Source organism: Diabrotica virgifera, chromosome 2 (assembly GCF_917563875.1).
Source record: "Diabrotica virgifera virgifera chromosome 2, PGI_DIABVI_V3a".
Taxonomy (NCBI): domain Eukaryota; kingdom Metazoa; phylum Arthropoda; class Insecta; order Coleoptera; family Chrysomelidae; genus Diabrotica; species Diabrotica virgifera.
This window is the reverse complement of record NC_065444.1, coordinates 13,715,630-13,738,644: the sequence shown is the minus strand read 5'-3', so window position 1 is coordinate 13,738,644 and position 23,015 is coordinate 13,715,630. Positions and strand designations below refer to the sequence as shown.

The following is a 23,015-nucleotide window of genomic DNA, read 5'->3' as shown; positions in this document are numbered from 1 at the left end:
AGTTTTAATAGTTGTTTGGTTAGATGTGGTCCTTCATATTTTAGGAGTTCATTCGGTATTCTGTCCTCTCCTGGTGAGTTTCTATTTTTAATTTCCTTAATGGTTCCTTTACCTCTTCCTCCTTAATGTTTCTTTCTCCGTTTGTCGTCACTTCTTGTGTTGCTGGTTCATTATCGTCACCAAAAAGCAGGTGAAGTATAGTAGTATAGAAATAATTGTAGAGGGCAAAATCCCCCGATTTACTTCCCCTGGAATTCTTCCTATAAGGTTATTTTTAAAAAGCAAGATTTATAATACAATTCATACTGCATTAGAAGAATTAAGACGAATAGTGCATGAATGTAGAAAACTATGAACATTGACGAGAAGTGCATGAATGTAGTCTAGTTACCCGTGAAATGCTTCAAATTGTTCGTCGTAATTTCGAACAACAACTTTATAATTGTATAGACGTTGGTGGATATAATTTTTAAGACGTAATTAAAGAATTATATCTGATGAGGAAACTGTTTAAATTATGAATTTATTAAAAGATAAAACAGCCTGACAGCCTACAACGTCTAACAAATAAAAATTTATAGGTCTGGATCCCGCGTATGAAAAAAAAGTTGATTAATAGCAAGCTGAAAATTTGTTAATAGCTTAAGGGTGTCTAGTCGGACAAACTTTGATATATGCGAAAACTGGAACAGGGGAAGTTTTAATTGTGGAACAGGTTAAAAATTTGGAACGGTCAGACCACGAAAACGGCACATGTATTTTGTCCGACAGAACAGACTTAAACTCTCCGAACAGAGATTAAACTCTCATGCAAAAATCAGACTGCTATTTATTACCAAATGGGCGTTTTAATGAGTGGAACATGTAGAATATGTCAAATGACAGGAACTATGACAGGTGATAAATAGCAGTCTGATTTTTGCATGAGAGTTTAATCTCTGTTCGGAGAGTATAAGTCTGTTCTGTCGGACAAAATAAATGTGCCGTTTTTGTGATCTGACCGTTCCAAATTTTTAACCTGTTCCACAATTAAAACTGCCCCTGTTCCAGTGTTCCCATATATCAAAGTTTATCCGACTAGACACTCTTAAGCTATTAACAAATTTTCAGCTTGCTATTAATCAACTTTTTTTTCATACGCGGGATCCAGACCTATTACAAAAGCAACCAAAATTTAAAATAAAAACGGGACAAATATTTTTCAATCTGAAATTCCGATATATTTTTTTAAACAAGCTGTTATTAAACAACAAAGAAAACATTGCCAAAAATATTATTAACCAAATTAACATTCTATAGCAGCGGTTCTCAATCTTTTTGGGTCATGTACCACCAAATACTTTTTACTATTTTTGGTACCACCTAACTAAAATACCTATCTAGCTAGGTGATTTAATTAACTATAAAATTGTGAAAATAGTGGTGCTGATTTTGGCTGTTTTGAGTTTTGTGTACCACCTCAAATAATGAAATGTACCACCAGTGGTACATGTACCACAGATTGAGAACCGCTGTTCTATAGAATAGGTAAACTATAAAAAAAGAATAAATTCATCATTTTATTAATAAAGCTTTTAATAACGCTTGTTCACACGTTTTGATTACAAAATATAAGGTAACATAATATGTTGATGTAATACATAGATTTAATATAAAATTTATTTAGATAGTATTCTTCAAGGTTAATTAAATATACAAGAACCGTTAATATGGAGCATAATACTATAATACAATAACAGTACAAATAAAAAGAGAATATAACAGTGTATTGAGTAAAATGAAATAAATATTGTACCATAGGAAAAGGACATTATCAAAAATATACTCAATGTTAAGAGGTAATTAATTTCATATAATAAGCTAAATTTTTCTGAGAATGTCAATTTTAAGCCCCCCAAAATAAATGCAAAAAAGTTTGTCGCTCCTATCCTCCGGGTTTTTCCCATAAGACCCACCTTCGTAGTCGGGGAAAAAATATGTGAAACAGGAAATGTAGCAGAGATCATTTTGCACAAAAATGTTTGTTAGCACTTTTTGTTTAGAATAAATCGTTTTCTCAGAAACAACGCTTGAAGCCACCGGCAATTTTGAATGTCAGTTACGCGCCCAAAATAATTTTTTAAACGAATGAAACTTTAAAAATAAATGTTGTTCTGAAGCTATTTTCTTGTGGCATTTTTATAATCAAGTATATTCAAATGGGAAATAAGCCACAATTTTACCTAAAAATGATTTTATTAACGTTTCGACGCCCAAGTCGGGTGTCGTTGTCAAAATACAAAATAATATTAAATAAACAAAAATGTTGTTGCTTAGTAAAAAATTCTTCTAATAATTTATTTAATCTGACTCATTTATATCGGCAATTCAGACACGTATTATACATTTTAAAGTAGACGACTTTAAAAATGATATTGCCAATATTGATGAGTTGCGTTCCTGGGACGACTTTACTAAAAGATAGTTCATTCGATTACATGAAATCAATCCCAACTCAAGAATATCCGCCACAAAAAATCATAGCATGTGATCTGTCTTTAAAAAGACAACCAAATGCAACGGTGGTACTGAAATTCTCGCGTTAGATATTTGTCGGGATAGTATCACGAGGTTTTTCCTGGTTTTCCCTCGTGATTTACTATGGAATCTCTAACGCGAGAATTTCAGTACCACCGTTGCATTTGGTTGTCTTTTTAAAGACAGATCACATGCTATGATTTTTTTTGTGGCGGATATTCTTGAGTTGGGATTGATTTCATGTAATCGAATGAACTATCTTTTAGTAAAGTCGTCCCAGGAACGCAACTCATCAATATTGGCAATATCATTTTTAAAGTCGTCTACTTTAAAATGTATAATACGTGTCTGAATTGCCGATATAAATGAGTCAGATTAAATAAATTATTAGAAGAATTTTTTACTAAGCAACAACATTTTTGTTTATTTAATATTATTTTGTATTTTGACAACGACACCCGACTTGGGCGTCGAAACGTTAATAAAATCATTTTTAGGTAAAATTGTGGCTTATTTCCCATTTGAATATACTTGATTTTAAAAATAAAAAAATTGCATACGAAAGCTGCACTTTTCATCTATAAAACGTATTTTGATTTTTGTCGTAGGACACTCTGATCAAAATATATCAGATTTTTTCCGTCGAGTTGATCCAAATTTTATTTAAAAAAATTATTTCGTGTATGTAAATGACGTTCACAGTCGATGGTCGCTTCAAGTGTTGTTTCTAGGAGAACGGTTCATTCTACACAAAAAGTGCTAATAAACATTTTTGTTGAAAATTATCTTAGCTACACTTTTTGTTTGAGACATTTTATTTTCTACGGCGCGACGTACAGATTCTTGGATATCGATGTTTTCTGTTTTTCCCCTACGAGTGGGAGGCTTTAGGGGAAAAGCACGGAGGTAGGCGTGATAAACATTCTTGCATCTTTTTTCAGGTACCAAAATTGACATTTTCTGCAAAATCAAGCTTGTTCGTCTCGTTTTTAGATATCAAATCTCTGACAACTGGCGATCATAAGATGGATTTTTGAAGTTATACTTCTTTAGGCGCGATTGACAGTTATTTCTAGTTATTATTTCAGTTTAGAATAACTGTGAACTTTAAGATATTTTTCCGGGCATAGCTGTTGTACCTACTGTTGGTAGACCATTAAAACATGGTTTACGGTAAAAGATGGAAAATTATCAACATGAATTCGTTGAAATATATAATAAAATAAAGCATTGTAAACACCAAAGAACCAATAAACCAAGAAACATCAAAAATAAATCCCTGTTTATTACATCATTGACTACATAAATTTTCCGCCAAACAGTACTGATGCAGCAATTACTCACAACGATTACAGAGGTAATACTGTTGGATTGCCTTTTAACATCTAATAAACAAAACCAACATGAGCAAATTACCATAGAAAGGAAAATGTGCACATGCACTGAAGCGAAGAAAAAGAGTTTCAAGGTTAATTAAGATGGGCATAGATCTAATTGGTTGTTTCCTTGAAATGTGAACAATTTTTTTCTCTATTAACAATTTGTTTAATGACCAAAACCCTCGATAGATCCGGAAAGACAAGGAAAATCATTGAAAATTCTATGTAGGAATATAAATTATTATAATAGTAGTAATTTTGTGTAATATTACCGCACAATTAAATAGAATTGATAAAACTCAGCACATTATTATATTTATGTTGCATAAAAGCAACTTCAATATTTTTTCAGCTTGTGCCTTTTTCCTTCCTTCTAATTATTGTATTGCTGATCAGTACTTATTTCATATTTTTATTATTTTGTTTTTTTTTGTTGAGTTTAAATAGTTTTTTAATTTGCTGTTTATTCAGCTTTCATTATTTATCAAATCGTTGCATTGCATGAAATAATTTGAATAATAGGTAAATGTCTAACTAAATTTTTACCGGAATAAATTTTGACTGTGGAATCTTTCTTCTTTTCCAGTTTTGGTTCAATTTTTCAGTATAAGCTAATAAACTTTTTGAGATAGAAAACTAAAAATTGTTTCTTTTAAATTCGATTTAGAATTTACTTGTTTTATATTTTCATTATTGGAGAAATTTACTTTCATACTTCTAAAGGGCCCCATTCACGTTGAGGTTGGTATCGGTACATGTATCGCGACAAGTTGCGATATACGTATCATGAGCTTTGTGTCTGTTTCACGACAGGCAGCGATACAGACTGCGCGCGATAGAGTTGTAGACGACGAAGATAGAGAGTTGTGATACTGAGACAGCCAAATACATTATGAGATTTGTATCGCGATACTGATACATGCGACATGTATCGATACCGAACCGATCTCCATTCACGTTGAGATCTGTATCGATACATGTCGCAAATATCAGTATCGCTATACAAATCTCATAGTGTATTTGGCTGTCTCATTATATCTGTATTAGTATCACAACTCTCCATCTTCCTCGTTTACAACTCTATCGTCATCTGTATCACTGTCGTGAAACAGATACAAATTTCATGATTCGTGTATTGCAAGTTAGCGCGATACATGTATCGATACCGACCTCAACGTGAATGGGGCCTTTACTTGCAGTTCTTCCATTAATATTCGAGAGAAGTTCTCAGAAAAATACTTCAAAATGGAATCTAATCTGACGTCGTCGATATAGTTTGAGCTATACAATTATTAATACTAAACCAGAAATAACTGGAGGCAAAGATATATTATGATCATCGTAATAAAAATTAAACGCCTGAGGTGGGCAGGAGATTTGGATAGATACCATACAGAAAGTGAAGACTATCCCACACTACGTACTCTATTATCGAAACTCGAGGAAATTAGACGATGATGGAATTAGATGAAGAAGATTGATATGGGGGGATCATGCTGTAAATGAGAATGAGAGAAATATAGGAGCAAATACAGGATATACAATATAGAAAGAAAAATAGAAAGATAGGAGCAAATACATTTGTAATCTCTGTTCGTTAAAAATTTCTCTGTCTTTATTGCTGGTGTTTCTTTAAGTTGATTAGGTCTAGCTCTACTGCAGTTCTGCATTCATTGTCATACTATTCCACATTTCTTTGTTTTTTGGCTTTTCCGACAGTTTCCTCTGCAGATTCCGTTATTATTGTTTTTAATTGTCTCTCTGGTTTTGTTAAGTTTTATTTGGAGAACATTTTGGTACTCTTGGTTGTTTGTTGGGTTTTTAAATCCTTTAACATTTTATTTTTTAATTTGACTATGTTTCTGCCGTTGTTGGGTATTTTTCCAATTTTAATTAATAAACGTGGCAAACCGTTTAACTTGGTCTGTTTTTAGCTTGTTTCAGACGAGTGTTAGCTGGAAAAAGGATATCGCGTGGACTGGTTAGACGAGCGTTATCCTGTGAGAGCGTCGAAGAATGCCAAAAGGAATGTGCTGATGAAAAAATATTTGCTTGCGAAGGTTTCAATTACAGGTAAGATATACATATATGCTCGCAATCGGTTAGTGAATATACAGTAAAAATTGTCTTTTACAAATGATTATAAGCAGTGCTTGTTTGTAACAATACAGGTTCCGGTACGCAATGTTGCGGGGGGTCTGGGGAGTGTTCATAAGGAGGTTCACCTCCGGGAAAACTTTTTAAATTAATAAGGGGGCGTTTTAAAGCTATTTGGGAGCAAGGAAAAAATTCAGGAATTTGTCTATAATTTTGTTGTTTTTTTTTTAATTTTTGTCCCAAGAGGTACCGGTACGGCGTACCGGCCCGTACCGTCACAAAAACAGCACTGATTATAAGGCAAGAAAAGCTATTTAGATTGTATGTATTGATGTATTGTTTTTACTCAGAAATTTATAAACGCGAAGAACTTCGAGATCCTTATCAAAGTCAAATACCAAAAGTCCAAAATGTAGGCTAAGAAGACATACCAGATACCACAACAGAGGAAATAAAAAGAGCTCTCTTGGAGATGAAAAACAATAGATCACCGAGTGAAGATGGAATAGTTATAGAACAAAATAAAGAAGAGGGATAAACGTTAATAAATGAGTTGAAAAAGATTATCAGTGTTTGTTCGACAAGACGCGTAACCCTCCCAATGGCATAATTCAATAATAACCATAATCCACAAAAAATGTGACATTTCAGACCTAAAGAACTACAGATTTATTAGTTTGCTTTCCCATACACACAAAGTATTTATGAAGATAACAAAACGGCTTGTGAACAAAGTGGATAGTTTGTAACCTGTAGTTGATACATTGCCAATAGGTTGGTACACAGGTCTGGGTTCCGCTCCAGATACGGAACAAATAATCATTACAAATTATTAAAACGCTAATAGAAAACTGCACAGAATACAACAAGTCTATCTTTCTTATCTTCGTAGACTATGAAAAGGAGTTTGATACTATAGATTATCGTATAATGCTTGAGCCTTGGCTGACTGCCGCATTGACTACCGATATATATTGGCTTAATTTAGTTAGAGTATCTAGCTTGTGTCCGACTTCATGAAGAACCAAGATCTTCCGAATATAACGTGAAATTAGACAGGTTGATACTATCTCCCCGAAATTAGGTAAAAAACAATTGGTAATTGATCTTATAATTAACACTTCAAAGAGAAAATGTATGACCAACCTTGTAATCAGCGATAAAATTCAAATTAAAAGCCATATCATTGACCAAGTAATAGCTTACAAATATCTAGGTAGGGCATGAGATTCGCTTAGGCCGAGATAATCAAACAACTGAAAACTGAAATATAAAAGATATGTCTCATAATAATATGGCTTTTAGTAGATTGAACAACATTTTCAAGTCTAATATTCCAGCTTGATTAAAGAGAAAAGTTTTAACTAATGTGTTTTACCGTTTCTTACACATGGTGCAGAAGACAAAAGGAACAATAAATAAAATAAGAGTTACACAACACGCTATGGAAACATCAATGTTAGCTATTACAATCAAAGATAAAGTACCAAACCTAGAAATAAGAATAAGAACGGGAGTCACCATGGAAAGAATAGCCATGGCTAAATTTGCTTGGACCGGACATGTTGCCAGATTGACAGATGATAGATGACCAAAACAAGAGACATATCGAAACAGAGGACAACCACCGACTAGGTGGATGTATGATATAAAGCGCATCACCACAAATTGTATGCAAGAAGCTGAAAATAGTAATAGGTAGAAAATTTTACGAGAGGCCTACGTTCAGTGGTGGACAAATATAGGCTCATTGATGATGATGTTATATTGTTTTAATCCATTCTGATTTTACCTTTACCTCCTGAGAACTGTAGTAAGTACAGTAAAACCTCGATATAACGGACTAATTGGGGGGACGGGGTGTCCGTTAAAGCCGAAAGTCTGTTATATAATTTTTTTTTTTTTATTAACATCCAAGTTTTTTTACAATCTGTTTTACAATGAAAACAATAAGTAAAATTGTTTGTCTTTACAATGGCAGAGAGATGTAAGGTCCAGTGACCAAAGCATCACGACACACACACACATTACCTTGTTTACCGGTGAGATGCGCACATACACTGATACGCGAGCACGAAAACTAAAACTAAAAATGGCTTGAAGGCGTAGCTTCCTCTGCTGTAGGCTCTGTCAGGATCGGTTAGGTAGGTCCAAGGGATCATATCGCTTCAATCTCTTCGCTTGTTGCTTGTTGAGAAGATTGTGTGCCAGGGTGTTTGGATGTACCCGCAACCTATTTTGATATTGTTCAGAAGATTTTTTGCACTCTTCGGAGACTGATACTACCTGAAGATCTCTATGTATTGCGTCATTATGGATGTACCAAGGGGCATTAGCGATTGTTCTTAGAGTTTTGGATTGAAATCTTTGTATTTTCATAATATTAGATTTGCTAGCTGATCCCCAGAGCTGCGAACCATATGTCCAAATGGGTTTTATTATTGTTTTGTATATAAGCAGCTTGTTATCGATCGATAGGTGAGAGTTTTTTCCCAACATCCAGTAAAGTTTTCTGTATACAATTCCCAGTTGAAGTCTTTTCGTCCATATATGTTTGGTTTAAGTTAGTCGTTTGTCAAGGTGAATACCTAGATATTTTACGTCATCCTTTTGAGGTAAAGGATGTCCATCGAGATTAAGTTCTGAACATGTACCTCTTCTTAGAGTGAATGTAATATGTGTGGATTTTGAGGGGTTTACTCTAATTCTCCAGAGTTTAAGCCATTCATTTGTTTTGTTCAGATGTAGTTGCAGTCTCTCTGATGCTATTATTGGATTACCATGAGAGGCCAGGAAAGCAGTATCATCTGCGAATGTTGCAAGTGTTAGGTCGTTGCTTGTTGGCAAGTCAGCCGTATATATTAGGTATAGGATCGGTCCGAGCACACTACCCTGAGGTACACCAGATAGGATGGGGTAGAGTTTTGTATAGGCTTCACTATATTTTACCAGATATCTCCTTTCTGTAAGGTATGATTAAAGCAGTTTGAAGTAAGTGTAAGGTAGGTTTTTCTTTAATTTGTACAGAAGTCCTGTGTGCCACACCTTGTCAAAAGCTTGAGAGGCGTCTAAAAAGGCTGCAGTGCAGTATTGCTTGTTTTCGAGACTAGTTCTTATTGTTGTGTACAGTCTGTGAACTTGTTCTATTGTACTATGTTGATTACGAAATCCGAATTGATGGTCAGATATGATACTAAAAAACTCTAACAAGAAGTAAAACCACTTCTATGTAAATTGGTATATTTATTAAAACTTAAAAATCCCAATGGATTGAATAAAAATGTCCAATTCAGAACGTTTTCAGACCTATCGGTCCATCATCAGTGAATGTGCATACTTGCTAAATAGCCCCAGAACCAAACAATGGTTGAATTTAAAATTCAATTTACATTATTTAAAAATAATATTAAACAGGCTAAACGCCGATGTTACAGGATATTGCCTATGGGAACATGGTGAAACCCTACCAAAACCTCAATCAACCATCTTAGGCCAACTTTGACTATAAAGTAAGATATGATACTCTTCTCTTCTAATATTGGTTTTATTTTTCTTAACAGAAGTTTTTCAAACACCTTAGAGATTACTGGGAGCAGACTTATCGGTCGGTATGAGTTGACATCTTTTGGATCTTTTCCAGGTTTTTGAATTAGTATAATCTGTGCCACTTTCCATTGCAACGGGAAGTAGTGCAGACTTAACATAGCATTAAAGATCATAGTGATTATTCTGTAACAATCATCGGTTAGTTCCTGAAGGACCTTACCCGTTATGAGGTCGAATCCTGGTGCCTTATTAGGTTGTATCTCATTATTTATTATCTGTTTTACTTCTTTAATATTAAACTTGGAGATTGGCAGTTCCATTTGATATGGAGCCTCAAGAAAAGAATGAAATGGTTCTTCTTGTTCTAATGGTACTACTCTAGTAAAGGGACTAAATACTGTCGAAAGATGTTCTGCGAATGTCTCGGATTTCTCTGTGTCTGTTCTTGCCCATTTACCTTTGGCATTTTTTAAAGGAGGTATGGCGTCTTTTGGTCCTTTTACTTTTCTCGTCGCCTTCCATAGCGAATAGTTAGTGTCTTTGAATGGAGTCAGATTTTCTAAGTAAGTTTGAATCCCCCTGTTTTTTTCTTTTTTTAATAGATTTTTAAGTCTTCTGGTAATTCTGTTTAGATTTTCTTTGTCAATAGGTGCATGTGTGTTTTGCCATTTTCTCCTAAGTTTTCTTTTTTCTTCAATCATGTTTTTTGCACTCAGAGAACAATTTATGGTTTCCTTCCATAATGTTTGTTCAGGTGTAGCACTCCATCCCGCCTTTTGTATGGAGGTAGTAAGTTGTTGTACTGCATTTTCAATTTGTATTTCTGTTTTTCAAGTGGCAAATTCGTTGATATTTGTTCTGTTAATGCACTTCGGAATATGTTCCAATTTGTTTGGTTATTGGTTAGGACTGGAGGCTTATTTCTGAGTATGACTTTGGAGTCTAGGTCAATTAGAATGGGAGAATGATCTGACGAGAGGTCCCAGCATGATTGTATTGCTAAGTAGTTAAGAGAGATACCTTTAATCACACAGAAGTCTAAGAGATCTGGTGTTTTATTTGGATCTGTAGGCCAATAAGTTGGTTCTCCTGTAGATATGTTGTAGATTGTTTCCTATTATCGACTTCAGCAGTTGTCTACCCCTTGTTGTGATTATTCTAGAGCCCAGTGATGATGTTTACAGTTAAAGTCTCCTCCTGCTATGAATTTGTGTCCAAGTGAACTAAAATAGGTATTAAAGTTATTTTCGTTGATGGATTGGCCAGGATATAAAAATAGGTATAAAATAAATCAGATCGCTTGTTTTTGAAAATATGTACACGACATTCGTCGTGAAGTGTCGTTGCTGTTTGATATCGACGCGTTTGTTTTTGGTAATCCTGCTTTGAAAAAAGAATCAAATTTTGTTTGGGGTACATTCCATGTCAAATCACTCAGGCAAAAAATTTTGGATCTCCGATTTGTCTGAAAATTGGTATATAGCTTCTGCGGGACGTAAAAATAAGATATTTAAGGTCAAAAAATCTTCTTCCTCTTTTTTTCTCAAAATGTTATTTTATGCGATTTTACAGTGATTTGGTGTTTATTTAAACAAATTTGCATTTTCTGTCGTAAAGTATCAATGAAAAACATAATATTTTAATACAAAGGACTCAAAAATGTCATTATATGGCATTATAACAAGTTATTTTGAATCAAAACAAGTTTTTGATCAAATTTTATCGTGTAAAAAACGTTAAAATACCGTTTTTTACATTTTCCTCAATTCCCAAAATACATCATCATCGATTTGGCTGAAAATTTGCTCACAGATAGCCAAAAGATACGACTTTAAGTGGTTAGAAGGATTTGAATTATATTACAATACCAAAAAAGTTACATGCAGTAATATCAGACTCAAAAGTATATATTAGTCCAGTCGGGATAGCATTTGATCTTGAATGCCGAGCTGCCCAAAATTTTATTTTTCTGATCTTTAGGGGAGTCAATAGTAGCCTAAATTTAAAATCACGAATGAATTCCTCCGTTACGTTAGCCGCCATCTTGATTTTAAAGGAGAACCTGTTTTGCTCAATATCTCCGCCATTTTTGACTTTTCGACAAAAATGGTAGGAACTGAAATTGTTCCAAAAAAATCGTATTTACAATTATTACAATTTTTTTTAACAATTTTTGTCGTGAGGTCGATATTTTCGAGTTAATTTTACTTACAGTAGACGCCTATATTTTTGACTATAATATTGCATGTAACTTTTTTGGTATTGTAATATAATTCAAATCCTTCTCACCACTTAAAGTCCTATGTTTTGTCTATCCGTGGGCAAATTTTCAGCCAAATCGATTATGATGTATTTTGGGAATGGAGAAAAATGTAAAAAACGCTATTTTAACGTTTTCTACACATAAAATTTGATCAAAAGCTTGTTTTGAATCAAAGTAACTTGTTATAATGCCATATAATGAAATTTTTGAGTCCCTTCTATTAAAATATTATGTTTTCCATTGATACTTTACGATAGAAAATGCAAATTTGTATAAATAAACACCAAATCACTGTAAAATCGCATAAAATAACATTTTGAGAAAAAAAGAAGAAGAAGATTTTTTGACCATAAATATCTTATTTTTACGTCCCGCAGAAGCTATATACCAATTTTCAGACAAATCGGAGGTCCAAAATTTTTTTTGCTCCAAAATTGAGTGATTTGAAATGGAATGACCCTTGGAGTTTTAAAGTTTGCTGCTTTTTTATAATCAACTCCCTAAAATGACGAAAATGCGTATAATACAGCTGAACTTCGTTATATGACGAATCATTGATAAATGTTATTAGATCGTCGAGATACTATCTGCTACCTCTGCTAACTTCATTGTTGGCAGTGTTAGTGTTGTTTTGTCTTCATCGCTATGTTCACTTCCATCCTCATTTTTAGGTTCCTACAAATGAGAAGGTGGGGGTAATCAGGGATAAAATACAGCGTGTGCCGTCCACGGGGACCCCGTTCACCCCGTTGGTATAATAATATATCTTGGTATGGGACGGGTTAAGCATGTATAATATTACCAGGACGTTTTTAATTTTTTTACATTTGAGTGGATTTTTTGTCCGTTATATCTGAAGTCCGCTAAATAGAGGTCCGTGATATCGAGGTTTTACTGTAGATGTTTTTAAAAACCGACACCATATTTCTGTACCGATGTACCAGACGTGGTTTAATCATCATAATAATTATACCAAAATTCCGGGAGGTTTGATAAACTGAGTGTTAATAACAAGTATTTCACGAAGAATAATTATAGTGATGTTCTCTGAAGATACGTTTCATGCCACCACAACATTGCAATTAACTTCTTCAAGGTGATGCTTAGATTCATTTAAAGAGTAGTCACAGTCTGTGAGATTGTTCTCACCAATTTTTGATAATTTGTATTACGCTTTTTGTTAGCAATAATGAATAAAAGATAAGTAGTAAATAGAGGTAAAGTCAAGGTAGGTGGTACTTGTTTACATTGATTTTAAAAGGTCTGGAGATTTGTGTTTAACTAGGTATCGCCATATAGTCATACCTTTATTATAATAAATATATCTAAAGACATCGTTTTTAATATTATATTTTGGCAGAAATAATATTGAGAAAAAACTTATCAATTTTGTAATTATTGGTTTTTATGCTAACTACAGTAGACTCTCTCTATCACGAGAATTGAAATGGCAGATTATTTACCTCGTTATAAGCCGATCTCGTTATATCAGACACCAATATTATTGTGCATATACGAATATGTAATTTTCTAATAAGTACATTAACTTCCTATAGTGAAGTGTTACAAGACTTGACTTTTCTAATGTGATTTTTATGTTCTTTTAGGCACTAATGTTTAATCTTAATTGGCTTTATTCATTTTTAATAACTTACATCTAAATAAATGAAAAACACTGAATGTATATCCGTTATTTTACAAACTACGATATCTAATTTATTTTATACGTTATTACACTAAATCTAATAATTTATCTAATTACAAAATATACCGCGCCCGTTACATATCAAAATACACCGACGTTTTAAAATTCACAACTGAACTGCTAATTCCAAAAATCCCTATTTATACATTATTATAATGTTCTAGAAATAAATTACAACATCTCGAATAATATTTACAAGTTTTAAAAGAATTTACTCCAAAAGTCGAGAAGGAATAGAACATCATGAATCATAAAAAAGGTTACTTGGTAAACAACTTCGGGTCTGTTAGGCCAGGAGCTGAAAACAGTCGATGGGCTAATTATGTCACAGAAACAATTCCGAGAAATATAAGATGCTAAATATTGTTTGAATGGCGCTTTTGAAAAAGAATCGGTGGATAAACAGGAAGGAATTGACAGACGGTGGAGTTTATTATATCACTGGCCTTGATAAGTACACAGATTTTAGTTATTTCTGTATACAGGCAGCTGGGGTATTTATTTATAGCCATCAAAGCGAAAAAACAGGTAAAGAAACAGGTTCTTCGATCTCATTTTCCTTCGTTATAACCAAATGTGCCTCGTTATAGAGGGTTATAGTTCGATAGGAATTTCATGGCACACCTAATTTATCTCGTTATAAGCGAAGCCTCATAATACCCGTGTTCGTTATAGAGAGAGGATATAAAAAGGAAACAATACCAAGAATATGTAGATATAAAAACAAACAAAAAATAATAATATGATCTTGTAAATAATCTACTTTATACGAGGCTTGTTCAATTAAACCTATCTTTGGTTCAGAAAAAAATTGTTGGCAAATATATCTACAAATAATGACCTCTACAATTATAGACCAGGGCGCATCTGTAAAAATATTAGTACATTTGGACGTTGAGAGGTGACTCAAATTTTTTTGCAGAAATTGCTTGAAAATAACTCGAGTAATAATATTTGAGTTATCCTCCCTCTCAAAAAGGTCCGGAACATTGTTTAAATAATCAAAATGTCAAAAAATGAAGGAAAAATTCGATTTTTTTCTTCGTTTTTTGATTATAACTTTAAGAATATTCATTTCCGAGAAAAGTTGTATTGACATAAAAGTTGTGTAATTAAATTTCCTATAATATAGAGTTGGTTTGAAATTTAAAAAATAGTTACCCTTGTTGCAAAATAGCAATAATTGGGAAAAAACTATACAAAAACAAGTATTCGCATTTTACATTTTTCAACCATTTATGCTAAACTTAGGACCTTTAAATTTCACCCAGAAAAACTATATGATACAGTTGTTGTTGTTTGTTTGGGTTTATATGACTGCGGACACTAAATCCATTCGCCAATTTTACTATTTTTTATTTTATTAGTCATTTTTTCGTATCTTATCCTAAAACTAATACTAATATAACAAACAATTCTACTAATAAATAATTATTTTTGTATTTTTTTTAATAATTTTTTATATATATATATTTTTATTAATTTTTTTCCAAATGATGTTCTCAGAGTTCCACAGCAAAAACTGCAACATTCTTCTTTAGCCCTCTACTTCATTCGAAAGCTATTTTACTATGGATAATTTACTATGGATATAAGCTATGATACAGTTAAACAATACTGTAAATTTCATTAAGATCGGTTCAATAGGTTTTGCAAAATAAATTTTGCAATCCAGCTTTCGCAAAAAAAATTCATTTTTTCAAACTCGTACAGGACTGAAAATAAAGCAGATAGCAAATTGAAATTTTTTTTTACTTATAGAAGTGTACTGTACCTTTCATTTTCAATTTGCAAAACTAAAATCGATTAACCACCACGGCGTCAGGATTTATTTTTTTTAAATAAACATTAATTATTGGTGTTGCGCGCAGGACACCGGATAGTTTGCTCTGATTGGGCATTCCAATGACCTTTGATAATTATTGATACATTCTAATTTTTATTACATTTCGATATAAATAAATAAATTTGTTTATTGCAAAATAAAAACACATACTCTATCCTTTGAAATTATACTTTTTTTAGCAAAAACTTTCTTTGTTCATATATTTTAACTTGAGAATAAATGTTTTTTTTTTAATTATACAATTGTTTAAACAATATTTCACAAACAATAATCAAATTAGTTTGATTTTTGTGGAATTAAAATATAAAAATACAACAAAATATAGAGTAAGAAAATAATATATTAGATGAAGATTGGAAGAAATTTTGGTGGAAATCAACTTCATGTGAATCGAACACCGCTGTCCTGCGCGTAGCACCAATAATTAATGTTTATTAAAAAAAATTCCTGATGCCGTGGTAGTTAATCGATTTTAATTTTGCAAATTGCAAATGAGAGGTTCAATACACTTCTATACGCAAAAAAATCTTCAACTGGCTATCTGCTTTATTTTCAGTCCTGTAACATTTTGAAAAAATGAATTGTTTTTGCTAAAGCTGGATTGCAAAATTTATTTTACAAAATCTATTGAACCGATCTTAATGAAATTTACAGTATTATTTTATTGTATCATAAAGTTTTCTGGGTAAAATATGAAGGTCATAAGTGTAGCATAAATGGTTGAAAAACGTAAAATGCGAATACTTGTTTTTGTATGGTTTTTTTCGCAAATATTGCTATTTTGCAACAAGGGTGACAATTTTTTCAACTTTTAACTAATTCTATATTGTAGGAAATTTAATTACGAAATTTTTATGTCAATACATCTTTTCTGGGAAATGAATAATTTTAAAGTTATAATCAAAAAACGAAGAAAAAAATCAAATTTTTCCTTCATTTTTTGACATTTTAATTATTTAAACAATGTTCCGGACCTTTTTGAGAGGGAGGATAACTCAAATATTATTATTTGAGTTATTTTCAAGCAATTTCTGCAAAAAATTTGAGTCACCTCTCAACGTCCATCTCAAAACAGATGGGCCCTGGACTATTAAGGCACATATCCCATTGTTTCACCATTAGCGATATTCACCATTAGCGAAGTCTTAAAGAATTCTTGTTGCTGTAGTTCGAAGAATTATTTTAAAATAAATAACATAAACCTGTAAACCTATAATTAAACACAAAAAAAAAATAAAAAATAAACGCTTAAACATTGATGAACTTCATTTCATATCATGTTCTTTTTATTTATATTAATTTGTATTGTACCTGCATGTAAAATTTTACTTCTTAATAATAATTATTGTTATATCCAACACAATATATTAATTGTTATGTTATATATCCAACACAACTATACTAAAATGGCCCATGCACAACTTAATTGTTTTAATGGGTTCTATGGTTTGTTTGCGTTGAATACATAACTATGTACATATCTAAAACACATAGATATTATATTGCATCGCAATAATTATACATATATGTATAATTTATATATCTTTTTATATTTTTCAAGTAAATAAACGTTATTATTATTAATATTTTGTACTTCTTCATCCGACTGAAAACGATTATCTTTTAAAGCGTTTTTCAGTGACCAAAAGATGTGAAAATCGCAAGGCAATCAATGAGGAATATAGGGTGAAAATGATTTCTTTCGTTGTAGATTTTATTTCATTATATTGGCAACATGAGGCCGAGCATTGTCGTGAAGAACCACATGTGAGCTTCCATCGAAGTTTTCGCCTTATTGCTTGATCGAGATTGTATGTACAAAGTTTCATTATACTTTTTGCTTTGGTAGGCACTCTAGGTTCTGTAAACTCTACGAGTAAGAAGTAAGATTCCTTCATGTTCGAAAAAAATATACATATAAATATAATAGAGCTAAAGCACTAATAGATGACTTAAGTAAAGGTCTCGTGACTTATATATTACTGACAACTTGTTTCCATTTGTATCATGCCATTTCAGTATTTGGTGTTAAAGCTCATGTTGCTTTACTATTATTCTCCTTCTTTATACCTGAACTCTTGGTGGGGAAAATTTTTTAGTATACATATTAAGAAAATCCTATATACCTAAAATATAATTCCATTTTCAGGTTAGACCCTTCGGGCAGAGCAAAAGGTGACTGTGAACTTCTCAGCGTACCTCTATCCCGACTAGATGTATATAGAGATAGTTATCCGGATCCGGACTATGATTACTATGAAAGAGACAGGAACGCTGCTGCTTTAAATTGCAGACCAGGGCCACCAAGCCGACCTTACAATAACTACAATAACTATGATGGTTACAGACATGATATAAGAGATGGATATGACTATGGTTCTAGAAACAGGTGGCCTGATAGAAGATATGATTATGGTAAGTTATCTATTTTTTATTCCCACTCTCCTATTTATCCTTTGTGTATATATTTTATCCCCTCTTTACTGATTCTGGAAGCGTAGGCAAGAAGAGAAATAGATAAGAAGGAGAAAGAGAAGTGTAGACAAGAAAGGAGAGAGAGACAAGATTAGATAAAAAGAGGAAAACGAGAAGGAGAGGTGTAGAAAAGTAGGGGCAGAAATCTCAAAAAGTTGAGGTATTCTAGTTTATCTCAAATTCACGAAAAGTTTAAGTTTTAAACGATTTAAAATCTAATTTGGAGAGACAACTCGATGCTTTATCATCATCCATAGTTGAATCAGGCATAATCAGAACTAGCAAAATTTTAAAATCACTCGCATTCAATGGTCAAACAGTATGGGAACCTTATCATTTTCAATTAAATTAACTTTCCTACTTTCTTTTCTTATAAAAGTAAAAGGCCAGATATCAAGAGGAAGATCTGATACATGATGGGGAGATTAAATGTGTTTTGTGATTCTTTGCTGCTTTCTTGACAATGTTATTCACATCTTTCTAAGTCGTTTCTCTAAGTCGAACTTTCTCTAAGTCGTTTTTTCTCTGCTTCTGTTTTGGAATTTAGTACTTCTAGATTAATGTGTTTGTGGCGTTTTGTTTTGTTCTATGTTTCTCTGGATCATTATATTTTACAATTGTAATATATATATTTTTTTGTTTAATAGTTCCCAGACCCGTTGTTAGTTACCATGGTTCTGTCGATTACAGAGGAGCAGATCGATGGAGGAACGACGAATATTATCGAAAACCGATTCGTCCTGAAATCGATAGAAGATACGACTATGGGCCAGACAGCAGGCGAAGAGGAGGTAAATATCTCTCTGATATCTCTGATAGTATAATTTGGAATGTTTTATGTCTCAAAGTCCCAACATAAGAGACCTTATTGTGGCATTGAATAGTATTTTGTAGTAGAAATATAGTATCTTAACGAACTTTTTCAGATGCAATGTGAAGTGTAAAACGAATTTTTGAATTAAATAATTTACAAAGAATTATTTCTCGATTATTACCTATAAAAATCATCCCATACATACGTATAAATTGTTTAGCGGAGCCTCATATTTATCTGATGTCTCATCGCGGGTCAAATGGAATAGCTGGCACTTATGAGCTTTTCCAAATAATAATGGATTGTTTGGGAAGGGTCTGAGTTTACAGGCCATGGTCTAGAATTATTTCTTCGTAACGTTTTCTCTTCAAATGTAACAGACACTATTAAAATTATTAATAACGTTTATTTGGCAGCGACAACATACGAGTACAAGTGAGTTTTTGAAGAAGTTTCTAATTTCCATTCCTCTTTATCTCTAGGACAATTAGATCCCATCTCCGTGGTCGTGTCCAACCCTACACCGATACTGCATATTCGTATTCATGCTGCGGGACGCGTATTGTCGTTTAATGTTTTGCGCGGTGTTGTTTCCTGCGACTACCGTATCATGTTATTAAATTCCTTTTTTCTTTTTAAAATTTTATTTTTATTTAGGAAACCTCAAATGTTTTAAATCAGGTATGATTCATGTATCAGGTGTAATTTAGGAAAAATTGGGTACCTACACGATTAAAATCACGTACCCAATATTTACGTTCACTACTCTCTAACAGCGATTTTTTGATAATTAGATCTTCTTCCAAACAGCTAGCCACAATAGCTAAACCACGATTGTTGAAAGGTTTCAACATTGCGCGCAGAACATAGTATTACCATCTATCTAAAAGACTCATTAATATTCAATTCAGCGGGATGCTATTGTTATCGAGTGTGAAATTATATAAACAAGGGATCATTTCATAAAACAGGTAGATCCTTTGTTTATGGAATTTCACAACTCGAACCATAGTATCCCGCTCAGCTGAATGTTAATGAGTCTGCTAGAAAGATATCAATTCTATACCTTCCACGATCAACTGGGAAGCTAAATTAACGTAAAATCGGAAACGAGTATGAATGGAGATGGCAGGTGTGCCCATTCCTTTTCAATCTCGCACCTATCAGAATTTTGCTGCATAATCGGACATGAGTATGATCGGAAGCCTGCATGATACCTATCTCCAAGCCTTTAAAAGTCGGGTCGGATGTACAGATCATTTATTTAAAATTGTATGTTTTTGATTTGATTGATCTAGGAGTCGGAGTTTTAATATTATAATATTAAATTTTGTATAGGAATATAGATACCAAATAAAAGAAAGTTGTTCCCATATCTTCACAAACGCCAGGTAATAACGAGCAAATACAGTTCCTTTTAGTTTTCAATTTATAGGTAATATTAGATATTGTATAAAAAGTTATAAAATGAGGGGGCTGAGAAGTCTATAGGTAAAAGTGACATATTTATATTGGTTTCTTATTAATTTCTTTTATTAATTATTTATTTTTTATCAATAAAATAACATTAAATTATGAAAAACTGGGATTTTAATGATTAAATGTAACGATAGAAGTTTAAAAATATTATAAAACATTAGTATAAGTCGACAGAAATATCTAAAACCTCCAAAATCAGACCGATTGAAAGCTTTGGTTACGCGACGTTGCCAGATCAATCAGGTTTCAAAGGTTTTTCTGTTTTTTATGTGTTATTTATTTTACAGTAAAATTTCCTCCTGCGTAAATTTTAAAACATTGCGTACAGTTTCACAGAACTCTGCACTTAGTGTCGTAGTTTTTGCGTACCCCTATCAAAATATAAATTGATTGAATGTGTCACTTATACCTATTAACTTCTCAGCCCTCATGCGTACTAACTTTTTTTCCTTTTAGATCACTACCTTCCACGTCCAAATCAGGATGACAGAAATAACAACAGAAGGTATTTTAATGACCATATTTTACCTCAAAAACCTCCTCCTTATAGTCCAAAAGGATACGACACACCGCCTTACTACAAGTACGAAAAGAAGTTCCCATGGGGTTTCGAACATCACCATCGATATGGTGAGGGTTACGACTACCCAGTGCCCAAGAAGAACTTTTATCTTCCTCCTTCAAGAACGGATGATTCAATCAACGATTTGAACTGGGGTCTCTATCATAAATTTCAAAATAATTACAGCCACTGGGGGGATAAATATGGAGGTACTTATGGTGTACCTCATGGTGGTTATTTGCCTCCAGAACCTGAGCTGGTTCCACCTTCTGTTGGGAATTATTTACCAGCAGGCAAACCAGTTGACGATACTGGTATATTCAGAGTTCCTGATAGTGCTTTGCTCCCTGTTGAACATAGACGACCTATATATAATATTCAAGAAGGTAAATAGTTCAAAATTTATAGTAAATATTACTAATATAAAGCAAGCAATTGCCATCATTAGTAGGTATTTGTTTTCAAGCGAGTTCCGTATAATCATTACTATATTTAGGTTTTTGATTTGCAACTCTTTCAATTCCTCAATCCTTTCTCTTCTTTATAAGCGATTCTGCTTGTTCATTGGCAGATTGAAACCTCTATGGAAGATTGTCACTATCTTTTGTGCGGTCGTCCAATACTTTACATATTGGTGATTTATCCCTTACTATTTTGACCACAAGGGTCTCCCCTATTCTGCTTATGTGGTTATTCTATTCTTTTTTCTTCTATTTATCCATCCATTCGTTTATACACTGTACGTTATATTTTCTTATAATGTCTTTACTCATCTTTCGATCTCTCGACGTATTTCGTAATTCTTCTCAGTACCAACACCAACTTTCATCTATTTTCAGTTTTCTTTGTGTTGTGACTATGGCGGGTCTTGTTTCTGTTGCATATGCCATTATTGGTCTATCCCTTGCCTTATGAATTATTTTTGTACTTGATCTGTCACTTCTTTGTCCAGTTCTTCATAGCAGGGCAGTGTAATTCCAAGCTATATTTTATATCAATTACTTGTTCAATAGTTATGTCATTAATTTCTATTTTACATATGATTGCTTCTTTGCCTACTACAGTTGTTTTAATTTTTTGAAAAACTCATACAGAAGTAAAAACTTCAAATTGTATACGGGTATAAAATCGTTTATTAAAACGTCATCAAAATGCATTGCAAAACGTTTTCGTTCTAATTCAGAAACATGCAGGGAAACATGTTGCCCTTTGAGCATGTATTCAAATAAATCTAACAACATCGACTTGTAGTCACCATATTTTATTAAAATATAATATATTATAAACCATATATTATGGGGTTACCACTTTAAATAGTGTGCTAGTTTCAAGTACTCAGCAGAATCCACTGAAGATGTTCTGAATTAGAACGAACACGTTTTGCAATCCATTTGGATGACATTTTAGATAGATTTTAATAAACTATTTTATACCAGTATACAATTTGAAGTTTTTACTTCTGTATGAGCTTTTTAAACTATGGTATACAGCCAACTATTGGGATTTTCCCATTGATTTTAATTTTTTGAGTTGAGATTGTCATATTTAATTCTTTCTATGTTAAATCTTGCAGACTATCTTCATCTTGGATTATCAATATGGCGTCGCCTGCGTAAAGAGTATTTTTACTTCTTTGTTTCCCATTATGTACCCTCTTCCTTTGTTGAAACTTTTGATTATTTGATCCATAATTAAATTGAAGAGCATATGGCTCAAAAAGTCCACCTGTCTTATTCCCATGCCTGTGTCTATAGGTTCGGTAAGTTTTCGATCTATTCTTACTTTCATTTTGTTATTTTGGTAGATGTTTTCAATAGTTGTTATTATATTTAGGCAACAAACTTCTGTAGCATATATATGTACAAGATGGAATACATCTTTGAGTCTTACTCTGTTAAATGCTTTCTTTAAGTCAATCAGACACAGAAATTCTGATCTATTATATTCTAGTGATTTCTCAAAGGTTCACATTTTATTTTATTTGCAGACTGTTCTCTCAGAAGTGTAACTGGATTTAAGCTGCACAAAAGAATTGTAAAGAAATATTTTGCAGTTCCCAACATTTACGAATGTGAGGTATTATGTTTTAAGGAAAGAGATTTTCTATGTGAATCATACGCATATCGGTAAGAGTCCAAATTTAACGTTAAAAAGTTTTAAATTAATTAGGTACTGTTTTTTTTATAATGTACTCTCTCCAAGATAAACCATAATTTTTTTTCTACAACCGTGTTAAAAATGCAATTTTTAGCACTCCATAGGAGCTTTAAGAATGCTACTTTAAAGCACTAGTGCTTTAAAAATTTTAAGGCACTGCAATTAAAAGTGAATT

General features: G+C 32.6%; 1 protein-coding gene across 1 annotated transcript in view; it reads left to right on the top strand.

Moving 5' to 3' along the window:
* LOC114338448 (uncharacterized) overlaps positions 1-23,015 on the top strand; it is a 110,253-nt gene that overhangs the window by 39,742 nt on the left and 47,496 nt on the right. The window contains exons 5-9 of the mRNA XM_028289052.2: positions 5,831-5,969; positions 17,503-17,768; positions 18,476-18,619; positions 20,578-21,069; positions 22,671-22,809. Of these exons, the coding sequence (XP_028144853.2) occupies positions 5,831-5,969; positions 17,503-17,768; positions 18,476-18,619; positions 20,578-21,069; positions 22,671-22,809 (1,180 nt within the window). The remainder of the gene's footprint in view (positions 1-5,830; positions 5,970-17,502; positions 17,769-18,475; positions 18,620-20,577; positions 21,070-22,670; positions 22,810-23,015) is intronic.